Below are 20,240 nucleotides of genomic sequence, written 5' to 3'. Positions count from 1 at the left end.
ATGAGAATTTCCATCTACAGAAAGAACGTGGCTTTTTCCACTGCTTGGGTACAGACTTTACTGTCACCTATTATGTGAAATGTGAGGCGTTTGGGGTTCACAGTGAAAAGTCAACAATTTCTTTAATTTCAAGTTCAAAGAAACTCTCTTCCATCATAAAGGCAGTAAAATTTATGATTAATATTTTATAAAGAAATGAATGTTGCTGTGACACATTTCATAGGCTGAGTCCTTAAATTGTGCATCACAGGATTACAAAGTTAAAACATTTAGCCCTAGAAATATAATTTCTCTTAGTATTTTTTTCATTATACTCCTTGATACTATGTGTTCAATACTCATTTCTTATTTCTCATCAAACTTGCCTTTCCACAATAACACAGAATTTTTATTTAAGGTGTAGCCATAACTTTCCATTATTTCAGGGATCTATATTTATTTTGTCACTCACCACAGAAAACAATAGCATCTTTTCTGCTTTGGGGGTTCAAAAGACTAAATATTTTTCTGCTTGGGCCAATCTTTGCAATTACTCATAGGAATGTTGTAAAATAATGTGGAAGTCCTAAATTTATGTTCCATAAATTCTAAACTAACCACCTTCTTTTTTACCCCCAACTCTTTTCATTTTGCTTCACTTGCACCGGTGGAAATTTCCACATCATGCATGTTGCCCCTGTGCACATGTGAATCCATGATTGACTATCTCTGAAAACAACCATTGGGATGCTTAGGTGTTTATAAAGATCATACCCAATTTGCTCTAATTTTGATGCAGACTCTTGCTAAATGTTTCCTCTCCACTCTCTACCCCTCATTTCATCTCTGGGGAATGTTCTACATCACTAAAGGAATATTCGGCATTATCACCAGTTAGTTGTAATTAACTTCACATACTTGAATGATGATATGCTAGATGCTAGGAAAAAATAATTTAAATAGATCTGGTCTTTCTCTTCTAGCCACTTATATATTAAACCATGATAAAATGAGTTATTTTTAATCGGCCAGCAAGTATAACATTTTCACGTAAAACTTTCTAAAAAATTAGGCAATTCAATTGCCTTCCTCCATAAAGTTTGCTTAATAATGCATACTGAAATATGATGAACAGCTAAAAATGCCCAAGAAGTGTATAAAAGTTCCATTTTTGACTCTCAAGAAAGTGAAAATGACTGGCAGCTGACAACTTTCATGTGACAGCTAAGTTGAAATATTTCCAACAAATATAAGCAATCCTCTAGAATCTGAACAATAATCAGATGAAGCCGTTCTGTGGCTGTGGAGTGGAATAAGAAAAAGGCAGGTCTATTCCATGACCAGGTCTAAAACAAGACAGAGACCGGGACATTCAGCAATCACAAAAATTAGCACATTCAACACTGCATCTTTATATTAGCAAATCTAATTCTGCTTTAATATTTTTGCTTTCTAGGTAAAAGTTACTAAACATATCCATTATAAGGGTGCACTCAATCCAACAGCATCCAATCCTAGAACCCTTTTCAGAATATTCAGGACAAGCCTCTCCTCACACTAGTTATAAAGCCCCTCCTAGCTCTTACCTGTAGGCGAGATTGTCTGGTAGGCCTCTCTTTTGCCACAGCACACCAAACAAACCTGATTTGTTTAAACTACTGGTAGATGTCTGATCATCTTTGGCTAGCAATCTTCAATATACCTTATGACTCACTTTTTACTTTTTTATATGTTGAAAATTACAGTTAAATCAGTAAATATTATTTTTAAATAGTCTTACATGGCTTTATGTGTAAGTGGAAAAAAAGTTTAAGTTGAGATGCTGATGATCTGGCTTCTCTCAACATGTCAAATTACACAACTTTTCATATTTTGAAAGACATGTTGATGAAATAAGAAAAAATAGAAAAGGGAAGATACTACAGACTGAACATTTTTCCCCCCTTCCCCACCAAATTCATATGTTGAAACCCAGTTTTCAATGTGATATTAGGAAGTGGGGCCTTTGGAAGGTTATGACTGAGATTGTGACCTTATTTTAAAAAGCCCAGAGAGCTCCTTCAGCCCCTTCTGCCACACTTGGACACGGAGAAGACAGCCCTCTATGGACCAGGAAGCAAGTTCTCCCCACACACTGAATGTGTCTGAACCTAGATCTTGAACTTCCAGCATCCAGAACTGTGAGAAATCAATTTCTGTTGTTTCTATACCACCTGGTCTCTGACATTTTTGTTATAGGGACCTAAATTTACTAATAAGGCAACTGACATATATTGAATTTCTATTTACTGCCATGAACTTGACTTAAGTTGTCTAGTTTGCTCCTCATAGAAATGAATTCTCTAGCACATACCCAAATCTTAATCAATTTCAATAATTGTCCCAAGGTCACATTGCAAATAAGTTTTGAAATTTGGAGGAACTCTCAGATTGGGCTATAAAATGTGCCTATTTCTGAATCTGCTTCAATGAGAATAGGAAGAAAATTACTAAAACTAATGTAATATAATTGAAAGTATTTAAAATTATAATAAATTCAGTAAGTAAACTAAGACTAACTAAATCACAATGAGCAATAATTAAAAATCATAATCAGATTGACATTTTCTCTATAAAAAAAAGTCTAGTTCCCTGGTACTTCAATCTTTTCTCATAATATCCTCTCTACTTTTCCTGTAGTTCACTCCACCCCAGTTTCACTGATATCTTTGCTTGCTGTTCCTAGAAACATAAAAACAAGAAAGGCATGCTCCTATCTCATGGTCTTTATACTTGCTCTTCCCTCTCCCTGTGTGTATGTGTATCTATAATATTGCACACATATATTATACACAGCACACATACACACACACACACACACTTTCCTTTGCCCCTACTCCTACCCCTCCAACTGCATTCCTATCACCACCCCTGCTTTATTTTTCCCCATAAAACTTCCTACATAACATACTACGTGTTGTATTTCTTTATTTTGCTTTTCTGTCATTCCTACCTAGAACAGATGCTCTAGGAGAACCGGAGTTTGTTACTGTTATTGCTGGTGGTGATTGTGACCCTGGGAAAATCTTGATTTGCTTTGTTGTTATTCTGTTTTGGTCACTTATGTAACCCCCCGTGCCCAAAACGACGCCTATTACTTAGTAGGCACTCAATTAGTTCTTGTTGAGTAAATAAACGAAAACAAAATTTGCAGCATATTAGAAGACTGGTACTTAGATTTTAAATTTTAGGATTTAATGTAATTTAGATCTAAATTCTAAACTCAATCTATAACTTTGTAACAGATGACAAAAGCAAACCGAAAATCTCCAATATTTAAAAAACCAAGTATTCCCATTCAGAAATATAACATCTTGTGTTCTACTCTTTTTCTTTTCTACTTTATCTTATTTCAATTCATTCACTTTCCTTTTGATAAATATTTACTGATCACCTCTCCAAAGGCCCTTCCAAGTACTAAAAATGTTATGGTTATAAGGCCACCATTTGCTAGTTGTGTGAACTTGGCCAAGTGACTCAACCTCTACACTCTTTGGTGTCTTCACCTGTCAATTGTGACTAAAGAGAGTAACTGATGCCCTAACAGATAACATGAGATGAGATAATGCCGGCAAAGCATTTACACTGCCCCCAGCCTATTGGAGTCATCTCATTAATATTGTTCTTCTCACTTGTAAATAATGATGCCGTTGATGAAGAAAACATACTAGATAGGCCCTTGCATTTATATGGACTTGGTATATTTCATAGAGAAGGTAAAAAAAAATAGTCTAATTTTAAAAGCAGAGATAGAAAGCACACATCCATCAAGTGGCCGTTTGGAAGGACATGAGGAGTCATAGCCTTTTGATGGCTCCTTTACTTTTCTTCTTGGACTGTAATGCTACTCGGCCAAGCACGACTTTCCTTGGAACATGATTAATATTATTGAGGGTAGTTTCACTGCACTTTGCTGTAGATTCTGCTGCACATTTTCTGTAACTTCACGTAATTTTGAAATGATTTTAAATGTAGAGGAAGAGATCTGCGGCCGACACAAAGGGGGAGGAAGGGGTGCTTACTCACAGTGTATCTCTAGCACCTGCATGGCCACCTGGGGGGTGGCATTGAGGGATTCGTGGTCCACCCTGCAGATGACCGCCACTCCGTCGTCGCTCCTGTCCACTCGGAAGTCCAGTGTGCTGCTGACAGTGAAAGTCTTGCGATTTGCATCTTCTTCTTTCAAGTATTTCACATCTGAGAGTAAAATATAAATGAAAAATTTCTGTGACATTCCCTTTCAAAATGTAACAGGGTCCATGTCCTTGAAACACTCCCTGGAAGCGCCTTCTCCCTATCTTGATCAGTTTTTTAAAAAGCAAATATTGGTTAGTTTAACATTCCATCTATTTGAATTTGAGAAAATAAAAAATATACTACTTCAAAAATAAACTTTCAAAGTTAAATAGAGTAGGGTGGGACACATAGCTTTTATTCCTTAGTTGGTGGCATTTTTTGGACTCAGGCCATTTTACAGTATTCATCTCCCTTCTTCGAATTTCAGTTTTATCACAGGAGAATCTCAATTCTCCGAGCCACAGCACATTTGGGAGGAGCATTTTCACAACTCCCTGGTTATGCCTAAAAAGAAGTACACCACCATTTGAGCTAAGATTTCAACATGAACAATGTGAGGCTGGGGAACACCTAAGATGCCATCTTTGGTAAAGAAAATAAGTAAGTAGACACCTGAATATTTTGAATGTTTAAATAGATTTATTTGCCGTAAAATTTCCATTGAGAAAAATGCTCTTTCAACTTGACTTGAGAATACTTCCCTCAAGATGTGAAACTTACTGTGCACGATTCAGGTTCATCATTGAACGGTGCACTTAGTGATTATTTGTTCTCTGTGTAAAGAGGTTTAATAATATTTTCATTTAATTTAAAATTTCTCAAGTCTAAAGTAGCTGATAAGGGCAATTTTAATGGACTAAGGTTAAGGTATCATTACAGCAAGATCTAAATACAGTTGAGAAAATATGCTGTTCTGTTTTCTTAGGCTCACATTTAAAATGAACAATGATATTTTTAGGGGAAAAAATATTTTATATCAAGTGCATAAAATACTTCAGTTTACCATATATTATATCAATTATTTTTAAACATTTATGTTGGCAACAAATTAATATAAATTCAGCTACTCCATTTTGTGCTCTATGCAAAAATTGATTCTGAAAATAATATTGCATTTGATATATTGGATGTGCAGATATTTGCATGGTCCATTGAGTTTTACTTATTTGCAGAGGTATGACTTTCTCTTATTAATTAAAAAAAATAAAATGATATTAATACAGGATAAAACTAAATAAATGTTATGTCTTGTTTTTGAAAATATGTTTATGATTATGTTTACAATTTAGATAAAAATTACCTAATTAAAGTTTCACTACAAAAAAAAGTTTTATGCAATTTTGGCAATTTTTCAGCGTAAGACAACCTCTAAACTTTGAAAGGGTAGGAAAAGTATAAAATCTTAATTTTGTCTTTTAACTATAAATAAATAATATAAAACACAGAGTTTTCCATGAACATGTATCTTATGAAGTATTTCATTTTTGCTAACCAAAGTCATTTCTAAGATTTTTGCAGTTGAAAAGTAGTTTCAATATCAGTTAAAAAAAAAAAAAAATTAAAATAAAAAGATGAAACGACCTTTACCAGTTAAAATATGCCAGAATATGATAGATGCATTTAGAGTTCTTTGCTGCACTAAATAAAAAAAAATGAAGCTCTTTCATTTTTCAGTGTCTCATAGATTTGTACAAAATGTTCCCTTGTTTTTACATTTTATTTCCTATAAATGTATATCCATTGTTTTCTTGTTCATAGCTCTAAGTGGTGGCAGTGTAAGAAAATTTAGATCTTTGGAGAAAACCCTTTTTTTTTTTTTAATTGATCTGAGAGAGGGAAGATAAGGGGTGGAGGGGGAGAGAGAGAGAGAGAGAGAGAGAGAGAGGGAGAGGAGAAACATTAGTGTGAAAGTGAAGCACCATAGACTGATCATCCCAACCTTCCCTCCCCCTGCAAGTGCCCCAACAGGAATCTAACCCACCACCGTTCTGTGTACAGGAAGATGCTCCAACCAACTGAGCCACACTGGCCAGGATGAAACCACTTTTATAACTGTTATGCAACATCTGAAATATTATTCCAAAATATTGGTGCTAATTGTTTAATAGAATAACAGCTGCATTTTAAGAACACACACATCTGCTTCCTTAGCTATTTTGGTTTTCTGTACAAAAGCATCATTTAATGTAATATTAATTGGACGCATAAAACCTGATAGCAATTGCATCTAACATAAAATTTTAATGAGTATCATTCAAATAAAATAAAAAAAGCATAATTTGTTGCTTTAATTTTTTTCTTATTGATTTCAGAGGGTGGAAGGGAGAGGGAGAGAGAGATAGAAACATCAATGATGAGAGAGTCACTGATCTGCTGATTGGCCGCCTCCTGCAAGCCCCCTGCTGAAGACCAAGCTGGCAACCTGGGCATATGTCCTGACCAGGAACTGAACGGTGACCTCCTGGTTCATGAGTCGATGCTCAACCACTGAACCACACAGGCCGGGCTAATTTGTTGCTTTAATAATAGCTTATGTGACAGCTTTTAAGTTACCAGAAGGCATAACATGAACAGGAAAATGCATTAAAAAGAGACAATCATACTATCTTTCCCATTTTTTTATGCTGACCCCTTCCTCCTGGAAGAAACAGACAAAAAAATAGTATTTAAACTTTATTTCTATTTTCTCTTTCTAGCTTTATAAAATAACTGATGCATTACATAGCTGCAGATCAACAGAAGTTTTCTTTATGTTGCATAGTTCATTTTTTGATTCTCTGTGTATTTTTGTTTCATGTCCGGTCTTGTTCTAGAGAGTTCTATTTTTTCTCCTTTGTCATGTCGCTAATGGCCATCATGATCTAGAGCAGCATTTCTAAAACTGGAATGTGCTTATTAATCACTTTGGATCTTATTAATATTCAGATTCTGACCAAATATGTTGTGAGGTGGAGCCTGAGAGTCTGATGCTGGTGCACTGACGATAGTTTCAGGAGCAACGGCATAGTGGACACCAGATACATGGACACCAGAAATATAACCAAAGGCAAAGAGAGGATACTGGAATATTGGGACTTACTCTGCACACCTACCTTTCTTCTTTCTGGCTTTCCTTTTCTTTTTTGTCTCCCTCTCTCTCTCCCTGAATCCCTGAATCCCTCCCTCCCTGCCTTTCTCCCTTCCTTTCTTCATCCTTCCCTTTCCTCTCTCTCACCTCTTTTCTTAAGCTTCCATTCTACCTTTACTGTTTTAAAATATATCTATTTCTTCTTATTTTGCATTTTTCAAAATAAGCACATGGGTGTGACGGTGAGCAAAAGTTGATGGCAAATAATGAACAGAGGCATTTGTAGGATTACTTCCCTTCATAATCTTTGCAGCTACATCCCTATTTTTCTCCAGTGTAAATTCTGGACATAGATAGAAAACTAGGAAGACTAGTTAATTCCATCGTTTCCATTGGGGGGTAAAGTTCTATGTTTGCCCCCTGGAGAGTAAGCGCTGTCAGGTCAGGTGCCGCAGGTCTAATCACGCCTGGCTGGAGCCTCATGTCGCAGACCAGGTGGTGTACAAACAGCAGAAACTGATTTCTCACAGTTCTGGATGCTGGAAGTCCAAGATCTAGGTTCAGACACACTCAGTGTGTGGGGAGAACTTGCTTCCTGGTCCATAGAGGGCTGTCTTCTCCGTGTCCAAGTGTGGCAGAAGGGGCTGAAGGAGCTCTCTGGGCTTTTTTAAATAAGGTCACAATCTCAGTCATAATCTTCCAAAGGCCCCACTTGCTAATATCACATTGAAAGTTAGGTTTGAACATATGAATTTGGTGGGGGAGGGGAGGAAACCTTACAATAACATCCTTTCACTTGAGAATGAGTCAAGTGAGCCTCAGTGCCATTAACCAAAAGTCTGAACACGAGAAGTCAACTTTCACTTGTAACCTCTTCTAAAAAAATATTATATTCTGTGCACAACTTTTCCTTGGGCTGAATCAAAAAGTTTACACCATCTGACTAGAAAATATAAAAAGAAATTACCCGACTCTAAGCCTGATACCTCAGGGTGGTCACTATATTTTTATAGATTATATATATTACTTCTCTAGAAGACTGAAAGATTTATTCTATTTTATATGGAAAAATATGTTGTATTACAGGTCCCCAAAATGATAAAAGATGGCAGAAAGTTAAAAATAAAAGCCCATCCCTTAGAGAAAACTCTATGAGAGAGAAAATAAAATATCCATTTTAGCAAACTCTAAACAAATGTGACTGCTTTGACACATCTATGATGATGCAGTTCTAGTTCTCTAATGATTTATTGTATGTAGCATTCAGCATATGTCAGAAAAATCAACCTGCCCCACATCACCTATTATGAAAATGAATCATTTGCATCAGTAAAACATGTGCTGAGAAACTGGCTTTCTAAATGTTGTGATGTTTCTCTGTACTATATACTACCATAGTTTTATTGATTAATTTTCAATGGGTTTTCTTGTTTTCTGAGTAACATATCATTTTTAAATTCTAATCACCCACTAGGACATTTATAAGATTCAATATAATTCATATATTTATAAAATAAAAGAGAATTTGGAATTTTAATGTTGTTTCTTTCTTGCTTTTATACTATTTTTCTCCTCTATTCCTCCGCTCCCTTCTTCTCTCTCTTTTATTTTCTTTCCCTCCAGACAGTCTTAATTTTTATGCTTCTGTATAGTTTTAATACCGAGATCTAGGATAGAGTTTAGAACATTGTAAATGCTTAATAAGTATGTTTTGAATTAATAAAAATGATGGCCATTTTCACTCAGGCAATGCGTTCTATTATTTCTAGTAAATAGCTTCATTCCATGGCAATGTGTGTAATCTGAGGGCTGTTGTATCAATTTGTCATTACTTTTCTTTGTAGTGGATCTCTTTTGAAATTGTTTGATCACTTTCCTGAAAAGTTAGTCAAATCTCTTAAATAAGTAAGAAGTTTCTGTTTCGGGACAGTAAAAAAGCGACAGATTATCAAAGGTTAACAGTTAGACAGATTAAATGTAAATAAATAATTTTTATTGGATGCAGTTTTATTGTTATGTTTTTTCCACTTTTCTGGACTACAGATTGTTACTGTTTTCTTTTACACACATCTATATTTATTCTGTGTTCGTTTTTATTTATCCCCTTTACTATTTTCTACAGGCATAGTAACCCATAGAAATTCCTAAAGATGAGAGCTCAGATATATTTACCTGTAGTTAAAATACACACACACACAAACACGCAAACATGCAAACACTCAAACATACAAAATGAAGAGAAGGAAAGGGTATTGGCAACATTAAGAAAAAAAGCTACATTAAAAAATAGCTACATTAAAATATATCAAACCAGTAAATCTTTTTTAAAAATTATATGTGATCTTTTTCATATAGAGTTTATAAAGAAAAGAGAAAGAACAAAACTGAAAATTACCTATAATTACAAGGAAAAGGAAAATTATAAAATAGTTGCATCTCCTCTAAAGGCAAAAATATAAAGAAATTTTAAATATAAAATGTTTGAGAAAAGAAATACAAATTTCTTCTATGAGAAAAGGAAGAATGAGAGACAAAATAATTCATAAGGCTCAATAAAGGAAGATACTTGGAAGATATTAGAATAACTTGTGAGCCAACATTGTGAAAATATATGACTATAAAAAATAAATCAGGTGACTTCTGGAACATCAGCATAAGGAGCTCTGCAGATTCTCCAGCAAAACAATGAGAACTGATGAAAATTATTTAAACATATACACTCACAAATTTAAGGTCTTGAAAATTGTCCCATCAGCATATAGCAAATGAAGAAACAATTATTCAAGAAAATCTACTTAATCTTTGTAAGAATAGGTGGCACTGGAGTCTGTGGTACTGGAGCCAGGACCTGCTCCCCACCTTCAGCCTACCCCCAACTCTGCATGAGTGAATGTAGGCAAGAAGATGGGGCTTCTCAATAGGCTATAGCATTTTCCCAGGGGAGGAACGTGGTCAGTATTTCTTATTCCCTTCGCTTCTACATTTGGTTGCAGAGGCTACATGGCAGGTGAGAGTGGCTGAGCGAGTAAGCTCTCTTTCTTTACCTAGTCCCCACCTGTAGCCAAGAATACAGGGACCCAACGGTTCACACCTCAGTTTCACTCATAGAATAGAGGTTTCAAGCTGGAGGCCAAGCCAAGAAGCCAGAGTCTACTGCTACTCCTACAGAATCCTGCTTTTAAAGTAGGGGTGAGTGTACTTTAAAAGAAGCAAGCCATGCCCCCAGCTCAGGGGGAGCATCATAGAGATTTTGCCAGCAGGTCACAGTAAGAGACTTCTGAAGCTCTCTCTAGAGTAACTATTTGGAACAGAGTGTGGGGAAGCTCAAGCCTAGGGCCCTCTTGAAAACTATGAAGATTTGATGGTAAGCAAGTAAAAGGAGATGGGTATTTTCAGATCAATAGGCTAAATAATGGGCCAGCTTGTTTATGAGAGAAAGCCAGAGAAAGAAACAGCCAGAAAGAGCCTTCTTGCAGTCAAAGAAAACCTGTACGACTGGCCTCAAGAAGTAAAAAAATAATACTCTAGCAAACTGTTCTCAATTTCATTGGATCAGATATGGAGCAATTTATGCATAGGATATTGTTGAAAACAGTAGAGAAATTAGCTGACAAGTAGTGGAGGGGAACAGCTATACTTAATACCAACAGAGGCAGACAGCTTAACAGAGACACCAAGGAAAGAGACAAAGCGAGCCCCATGAAAAGCATTCTCATTCGAGTGACTATCCACATGTGCCAGACTATGCCTCTGAGTGACGTCACAGGCTTTGCACTGCAGTGAAAACAGTCGATTTAAGTTACCAAACAAATAAGCAAACAGCAAGCTGCAGGGTGAGATCAGTATCCAGAGTCGCTTGTGAATTATCTAAGTGTCATGCTTTCAATAAAAATTATAAGACATGCAAAGTAACATGGCAGTGTGATTCCTACACAGGAAAAAAAAAAAGCAAACATTAGAAACTGCTGGTAAAAACGCCTAAAAGATGAATTTAACAGAAAAGACTTCAAAAGATTCATTTTAAATACATTTAAAAAAACTAAAGGGAACCATACTTAAAGAAGTAAAACAAAATAATTGTAAATATCAACAAAAGAGAGAAATTATCGCCCGGCCAGGCATGGCTCAGGGGTTGAGCATTGACCTGGAATCCAGGCGATCGGGGTTCGATTCCTGGTCAGGGCGCATGCCCGGGTTGTGGGCTAGGCAGCCGGCCAATGACTCTCATCATTGATGTTTCTGTCTCTCTCTCACCCTCCTTTCCTCTCTCTGAAACCAATAAAGATATATTTTTTTTAAAAATAAAAAAAAAAATAAAAGGGAGAAATTATAAAGTAGATGAAATAGATGTTCTGGAGTTGAAAATGAAATAATCGAAGTGAAAATTTAGTACCAGACTCAACAGTAGTTATGAGCCCAAACAAATATAGATCAGTACAGATTATGTAATCTGAAGAAAAGGGAAGGGAAAAAAAAGAAAAATTAACAAGGGACACCATTAAACACAACAACACTTGTGCAATAAGACACCAAGGGAAAAAAAAAAAAAAGAAATAGGAAAGAGTGGAAAAAATTTGAAGAAATACAGATTTAAACTTCCTTAATTTGATGGAAAACATTAATCTATACAACCAAGAAGCTCAATGCATTCTAAGAAGTTTAAATACAAAAAGATCTACTTCCAGACACATTATAACAGAAATGTCAAAAGAAAAAAAAATCAATCTTTTGAAAGCAGGAACAGAAAAACAACTTTTTGCAAAGGAACTCCAAAAATATTAACTAACTGACTTCTCATCAGTAACAATAGAGAAAATAAAAAAGTAAAACGGTAGATGGACATCAACCTGTATCAATAACATGTGTCACTCCATTAGAAAGATGTAACAGTTACAAACATATGTACATCTAAAACAGAGCACCCAAAGGACATAAAGCAGAAAACAGGGCCAGCAAAACCTTTCCTAGGCACATCCCCAAGAGAAATAAAAGCATATTTCTACACAAAAACTTGCACCTAAATTTCTATAGCAGAATCATACATAATAGCCAAAAAGTATAAAAACCCAAATTTCTATTAACTGATGAATAGCTAAATAACATATAGTGTATGCATACAATGAAATATTAAATGAATATTCAATGAAAAATATATGCTATAACACAGATGAAGACATTATGCTAACAAGGTAGTCACAATATGGTATGATTTCATTTATAAGAATGTTTACAGTGGGCACATTTATAGACATGGGAAGTAGATTCGTGGTTTCCCACAGCTGGGGAGGGAAGGTTGGGGGAAAATAGGGAGCGATCACTAGTAGGTATAACATTTCTTTAGGGTCATGTAAATGCAAATTTGATTTCGGTGAGTTACATAACAGTGAAATTACTAAAAGCTTTAGCTGAGTTGATGGTATATTAATTATTTCTCAATAAGTATAATATAAAAGATAAATAAAAATGGCTAATCTGTTTGGCTTCAATTTAGGAGGTATATGAACAATGAACACTTTAAAGAGTTATTGAATGAAGAGAAAACAAATGTAAGGTTGGTCACTCTCCTGGAAGATAAAGAGTATATGTAAGATTACTTTCAAGTATTCATGGTAGTAAATAAAAACATAGAGAATGCGCTTAGGACTTTATTATCCAATGCTAATCTACACTAGAGCATAATCTCAGTAAAGTAATCTACCTAGAATTCCCCATTGTCAATGCAAATGGAAGAAAGGTTCCAATGCACTTAGTGAGATACTGCTACACTAAGATGTCACTTAGGCCACAATATTGTGGAAAACTACTTGAATCTAATGACTTTTATTGATCAAAGAATTAAAGGATCATTTTTAGAAAAAGTTAATTCATACATTTTGTAAAATATCTTCCTGGGTGCAAAGAAGGTCTTTAGCCAAAGTTGAGTGGAACAAGGTGTTCTCTCCCCAGATCCCACAAAAAGCATGAAGAATTAAAATTTCCATGAAAAATTAAAGCTAAAGAATGGGAGAGACATCATTCATAGCACATGACAAAGCCAAAAAAGATATTTAGGAAATAACCTGAGGAGAATTTGAGCAGCAACTGAATCCTTCCATTAGCAGATAAGAGCTAAAAAGCTAGCAAATTTCAATATTTATTTTATTTTAATCTCAAGATTGCTTAAAGGCTAATGAGTCGTGAATTATTGAGGTGTGTACTTGCTTTAACCCTTAAATTAAAAACATTAATTAAAAACATAAATGGAAAAAAAAATTAAAAAGAAAACTTTTGTTGATAGAATTCTCATTCTTGACAATAAGTGAAATCCAGTAAAAATAATTATATGTATTTAGCTCATTGTATAGATGGTATTACTTTCCTTTTCATTCCCATAATGTATAAGAACCCATAATAGCACTACATTTCTGTGGCTAAATAAGAAAATTCCTAACCTTAAAAACTAGCAAAATTATTATCTAAAATATTCTGTCAAAGTGAGTAAAGACACATTTCACTCTCATTCATCCTTTAAAATTTATTATATCACCTTAAAACAAGCAAGCAGACAAAATTGAAAGAACACTACCATTGAAATAAAAGTATTATTTCTCTACATTTCAAAGATAAAGAAAAAAAGACTTCTGCTTCCAGCCTAGATGGAGTAATAGAGACAGATTTACCTCTCACCTAAAAACAACAGTTTTAAAAATATTGAACATCATAACAATGGACAGTGATCCCTGAGAGATGTAAAACAAATGAGAACCCTAAAATTTGTCCCTGCTGAATGCCTTGAGAGTTTTCAAGGTCGTGGACCATGGAGGGAAACCATGTAGAAGCCGGTGGCCTGCCTGAGTTTTGGGGGTGAAGCTGGGTGTCCGAGAAGGCCAAAGTAGCTTGGGTTTGCTAGGGCAGAGTATCCAAAAGAGAGGCTGCACAAAGAGAGCTCCAGATAGCTCCAGTGTCCCCTCCTATGTTCAGCAAAGTAAGTCCTGACCAATGCATCGGTGAGAGGAAACTGAGGCTGGAACAACAGCCATCTAAAAGGATTAGAGAAACTAGTCCATGATGCTTACACAGGGCTGAAAAACCTCATAACTAGTATACTCGGCATTCAGGAGGACTTACCTCAGTAATGAGAAAAAAATGACTCTTAGAATAAGTACTAGTCTGGTACCACCTTAAGAAATTTAAAAGAAGCTCTGGAAGGATTAAAATTGTTCTAAGTAACTTAATCAGAACAAGGCTTAAGATTTCTTATAAAAATATAAGAGTTTTCAGCGCCATAAAGGTAAAATTCACAATGTCTGGAATCCAATTAAAAAACTACTATGCATTCAAAGCAGGAAAATGCTATCTGTAATGAGATCAATCAGTCTATGGAAACTAACCTAGAAATAATGCAGCTGAAAGAAAGGATAAGAATATTAAAAACATGAAATACCTCAAAATACGTTTTAAACCTAAAATTATAAAACTTATGGAAGTCTTTGTGATCTTTAGTTAGGCAAAAGTATCTTACATATAATAACAAAACATGACTCATAAAAGTAATAGCTGCAACCTGTAAACAACCCAAAAGTCTATGACCAAGTAAATGGATAAACAAATTATAGTGCAGATTTATACAATAAAATACTAATCAACAGTAAATAGGAACCACCTTATACATGCAGCAACATGGATGAATCTCAAAATATTTATTCTGAGAAATAAATCAGAAAAAGAAGAGTACATACTATATGATAATATTTGCATGAAATTCTAGAAAATATAAATTAATCTATGACATAAAGCCATTTTGTAATTTTGAATGAATGAGAGTGACCAGCATTTTGTAGATAAAAATCACGGTCATTATCTTGATTGTTGTGATGGTTTCATCACTACATACACTTGTGAAAATATAACAAACTACATACTTCAAATGTGTGTAAAATGTTTTTTGTCTATTATATCTCAATAAAGCTTTTTTAAAAAAATAAGAAATTATAAAAGGAAAGTTTCTTAAAGATTTTTGATTATTTGCCTTTATTAATCATTTTAACCAACATGGAAAAATTGTTTTATCTCTTTCCATAGGATTTCTATCTAGTATGGCCTGGAGAGCCTTGAGGTAATACACTTAACAGCACTTAGAAAACTCCAATTTGTGAATACACTCAACATGTGCACATGCACGTGCACACACACAGGTATTATTAATGCTATTTCTTTTTCTCATATAATAAAGTGCTCAGTATTGAAACATGGTATACACTATAAGTTTAAATACAGTACTAATACTTTCAGTTAATTCTTATCATAAATGATGCAGGGACTTTAAACTCGAGGTATCCAAATATTTCCTTTTTCTTTTCTTTTATGTTAGCTTCAGATAGTTCACAATCTCTGTATTACACGTTAATATTTCACTCACTTAAATTAAAGTTTATATAATCTATGTTAAATGACACATTAGGCCAAAACTAATTTTTCAACACTAAATAGAGTTTGAAATTAAATGTATAATCTACCATCTCTCAAAGTAGATTCCATGGAGTTCAATAGAAAAATACATGAAACAAATAAACAACAAAAAATATATTACACAGTCAAAGAATACTGCTTAGATGTTGGCTAAAGGAATTTTTGCAGTAACTCTCAGAAATGTTAAAACACTAAAGTACATTTTGATTCAGTTTTAGAGAATCTCCTAAGAAGAGATCCAGAAAGTACAGAGAATATTAAACCATTTCCTAAATTTATTACATTGGGACCTCCTCCCATTCTTTCCTGGGATATCTATTAATACTCTGCTTACTGGTTTCTAAGCACATGCATCTTCAAGCTAGAATGAGCCTAAATATTACTAGAGGTACTTAAAAAAACATTAGGATTTCTAGGCCTGACGTCCAGGAATTCTGATTTTAAAAGTCTGCTTGAGACCAGGAATCTGCATTCTTTTAAACTAATCACCTCAGCTGATTCCGATCCAAGCTGTCTAAAGGCCACCTTTTGAGAAACACAGCATTCATGAATTCACTCTCATGTTTCCAAATGCTGAAAAAGTATTTAGTAAGCGGCTCACCATAAAATTGCAGTATATGTAGCCAAATTGAAAATGAGCAGCTGCATTATTTTTGATTGACATTAACGTGTACGTCAAAAAGCTGTTCACAGAAGGAAACAGCTAAAGTGAACTTAAGCTTGATGGTCAGACATTTGAAACGGGTGATGTATAATAAATAACTAACAGTTGTAGAATACAGACAATGCTATTAGGTACCGCCAAGATCAAATGAATCATCATAAAGTCAGGCTACAGTAGATGCGCAGATTAGTACACAGCATAATTCTTAGAGTAGGGAGGAAGTACTGAGGAAAGTTCTTCTGGAAGTATGCTGCACACACGAAGAGTGGGGACTTTAAAAAGCCTAAAACTAAATGTCTCCCTCATAATGAGATGATAGTCTTTTGTATGGTAAAAATCCCTTTTCTAGTCATAAGCCACTCAACTCCAAAAGCTTACTAAGCATAACCTTTTGACTTTACATAATTATGTCAACCTTAATATTTTAAAGAATAACATACTATCATTTATTTCTAAACTAATTTCTCTAATGCCTATTTCCACATTTATTACCCAAGTCACTCAGGCACCCAAATTGTACCTTTTGTTTTTGTTCCATCTCTAAGAATCATTTATCAACGTTCACCTGAAAGGTGTCTTCTCATTCGATTCCATATTAAAAAAAAAAAATTCCACTTTATTCCATTTATAAATTCCATTTTATCCATTAGTTCAGGACCTTATTAGCTCATGGTTGAAATGTCCCTTAACTACTCTTTCAGCCTCTGGCTTTCTCCCGAAATTCAAGTATCGCATCTTAGAATCAGAATATGCAAGCCATCTTTGCCAGAAATACGACCTTGAGAAACAATTCTGCCTCTCTAGATTTCAGTTTCCCGTTATTGCTGCATAACAAATTATCACAATCTCAGTCGCTTAAATCAACACTCATTTATAATCTCAGTTTCTGTGGATTAGGAATATAGGTAGGACTTTGCCGGGTTCAGTTCTCAGAGTCACCAGGCTGAAGTCAAGGTGCTGACTGGGGTTACAATTCTCATCTGAGCTTTAGGAATCTCTTCGAGGTCTCTCCAGTTGTTGGTAAATTCATTTCCTTAAGGCTATATGTTTGAGATCCCCATTTTCTGTCACCAGCTGTCACTCAGGAACTGCTTTCAGTTCTTAGAAGTCACCCACATTTCTTTGCCACATGCCTCCCTCCCCTAGAAAGTTCACAAGAGAGCAGTTTGCTTTCTCTGCAGCCAAGAAGAGAATGTCCCTCTAACTCTTCACTCTTTTATAAAGAACTCATCTCTTTAGTCAGGCCTGCCTTGATAATCTCTCTTTGATGAACTCTACAGGGACCCATAATTATATTTGCAAAATCCCTTTTGTCATATAAGGTAATATCTTCAAGACAGTGACATAACATCGCATTTACAAGTCCTTCCTACACTCAAGGGAAAGGGATTATACAGAGATGTGGGCCATAGACGATTACCATAGAATGCGGCCTAGCACATTAATGTAAAAGCTAGTTTGCTAGAAAAGAAAATAGTAAGGTTATATAATAGGAAATGTTCAAACTACATATTACTAAACTTACACATGCGCTGGAAAGTTTATTTAATTCTCAGGGAGCAGATTTAGGAAGACAATGTACATCTTTGTCTTGCACTAAATGACAGATATTCAGACTTCTTTGCTATATAAGAAATTAAAATCTTCAGTGAAACCACATGTGGTTTTGGATGCAGAGCTGCCCAGAGGCACCAAGGAGATTTTTGAATCAGACATATGTGGGTGGGGATTGCTTCATCTACTGTTTAAAGCCAATGGGGGCGGGGGGGTATCACCATTGCCTACAGAATAAATTCTAAAGCCCTCACCTAGAATGAAAGATCTTACATGACTTATTTGGCCCCTGCCTTCCAGTTATCTTTCATGTCTATATCACACAGAAAGTTTCATAGTTACTTCAAAAAAGAATATGCTTTTACTTGGCATGAAGTTCCTTTCTTTAGAATGCTCTACCACCTATTTTTATCCAAACCCATAGGATTTATCCCATTCACTGTTTAAGAAAATTATTCATTTAATGAATATTTATTGAGTGCCTACATTCATCAATGAACCTTTACCTCTCCCACAAAGTAAGGCTAATCTCTGCTTTTTGTTAATAGAAAATCTTTAGCCTAGTCATATATCTACTAACATGACTGTTAAATATGTGGTGATAGTTTCATATCCCAATTGTGAGTACCTTGAAGGAAGCATTCTATTTTTATTTGTTTATATTTCTAGAATGAATTCAGAGATTGTTACAACTCATTAATCATAGCTTGCTAAAAATTTAATAATCATAATCATAATAATATCTAAAATTTATTCAGTGATTCCTTGTACTGTGAAAACATTTTATATATGTTGGCTCATACAAAAACAGTTGCAATAGCACTTTGAGACAAGTATTATAATTCTTACATAGTAACAGAAAAACTAAAGTTCAAACACAGAAGCAAAACTTTTTTGTAAGTTACTGATTCTCTTGAACTTTATTTTCTCTATACCAATGTGGTCTCCAAATGGGAGCATAAGTATCACTCACATATTTAACACAGTGCTAAAAATGCATATTCTCAAGTCCCACTATAGATTTATTCAATAAGAATTTCTGGGGTTAGGGCCCTGTAATTTGAGATTTAACAGGCCCTGCAGGTGGTGATGATGCCTGCTAAAGTTGGAGAACCATTGCTGTATGATCTAATATAGAAATATCCTGTTCAACAAGATATGATCAACTAGGACTTTCAAACAATGTTCACCCAGAAACTTGAAAATTAAATTCATTATTTTAGGTAATGATAGATGAAAAACAAAGATTTTTACAGAAAAAGAACTAGTCCTGATATCAGAAGTCACTTTAAAGGTCTGTATGTCCATCACATAGATTCTGAAGCTTAGTGTCAATATGCTGAACTGGCCAATGCTTAGTTAAAATAAATGGGAAATAATCTTTACTCTCAACTGTAATAATAGTTCTGTGACTTATGTCATTTCATACATTTCTCTTTATAGGAAAATATTCTCCATAACCTGTTTATCACCCCAAAGACATCCTAAACATCTTCAGGTCAAGATCCTTGTTTTCTTCATGTGAATCTTTGCTCACGTACCATAGAATGCTGTATAATTAGAGGCACTTTAACAATTTCATAGTGAATTGAATTAAATCAGCTTTGATTGCCCCATCTTTTTCCATTACTTTATATCAGGCTAATTAATAATCATGCAGTGGCCTCTAAGTGAACAAGTAAAAGGAAGACTTGTACATCTTTCACTTCTCAAAAGCTAGAATGATTAAGCTTAGTAAGAGAGGCTTGTCAAAAGCTGAGACAGGCCAAAAGCTAGGCCTACTGCACCAAACAGTTAGCTAAGTTGTAAATGCAAAGGAAAAGTTCTTTTTAAAATTTTTAAAAATATGTTTTCATTGATTTTTAGAGAGGGATGGAGAGATAGAAACATTGAAGAGAGAGAAACATTGATTGTTTGCTTCCTGCACACCCCCTACTGGGGATTGAGCCCACAACCCAGGGATGTGTCCTGATGGGAATTGAACCAATGACCTCTTGGTTCATGGGTTGACTCTCAACTACCAGCCAGGCAAAGGAAAAGTTCTTAAGTAAGTTAAAAATGCTACTTCAGTGAATTCATGAATAATAAGGAAGCAAACAGCTTTATTGCTAATATGGAGAAAAGTTTAGTAATCTGAATAGAAGATCAAGCCACAAATTTCCCTTAAGCTAAAATTCTAACCAGAGCAAGACCCTAACTCTCTCCAATTCTATGAAGGTTGGGACAGGTGAGGCAACTGCAGTAGAAAACTTGAAGCAAGCAGAGGTTGGTTCATGAGGTTTAAGAAAATAACCCATACCCATTACATAGAAGTGCAAAGTGAAGCAGCAAGTGCTGATGTAGAAGCTGCACCAAGTTATCTAGAAGATCTAGCTAAGGTAATCAATGAAGGTGGCTGCACCAGCAACAGAT

The 20,240-nt window shown here is 34.9% G+C and overlaps 1 protein-coding gene across 2 annotated transcripts in view; it reads right to left on the bottom strand.

Annotated features, from left to right (window-relative positions):
• The window catches only part of CADM2 (cell adhesion molecule 2), a 995,556-nt gene that overhangs the window by 124,099 nt on the left and 851,217 nt on the right, over nt 1–20,240 (bottom strand). For both annotated transcript variants that reach the window (XM_087818103.1, XM_087818104.1), the window contains exon 5: nt 4,045–4,215. In XM_087818103.1, the coding sequence (XP_087674229.1) occupies nt 4,045–4,215 (171 nt within the window). The remainder of the gene's footprint in view (nt 1–4,044; nt 4,216–20,240) is intronic.

Source organism: Miniopterus natalensis, chromosome 6 (genome assembly GCF_054644295.1).
Source record: "Miniopterus natalensis isolate mMinNat1 chromosome 6, mMinNat1.hap1, whole genome shotgun sequence".
NCBI lineage: Eukaryota > Metazoa > Chordata > Mammalia > Chiroptera > Miniopteridae > Miniopterus > Miniopterus natalensis.
This window is presented reverse-complemented; position numbering and strand designations above follow the sequence as displayed.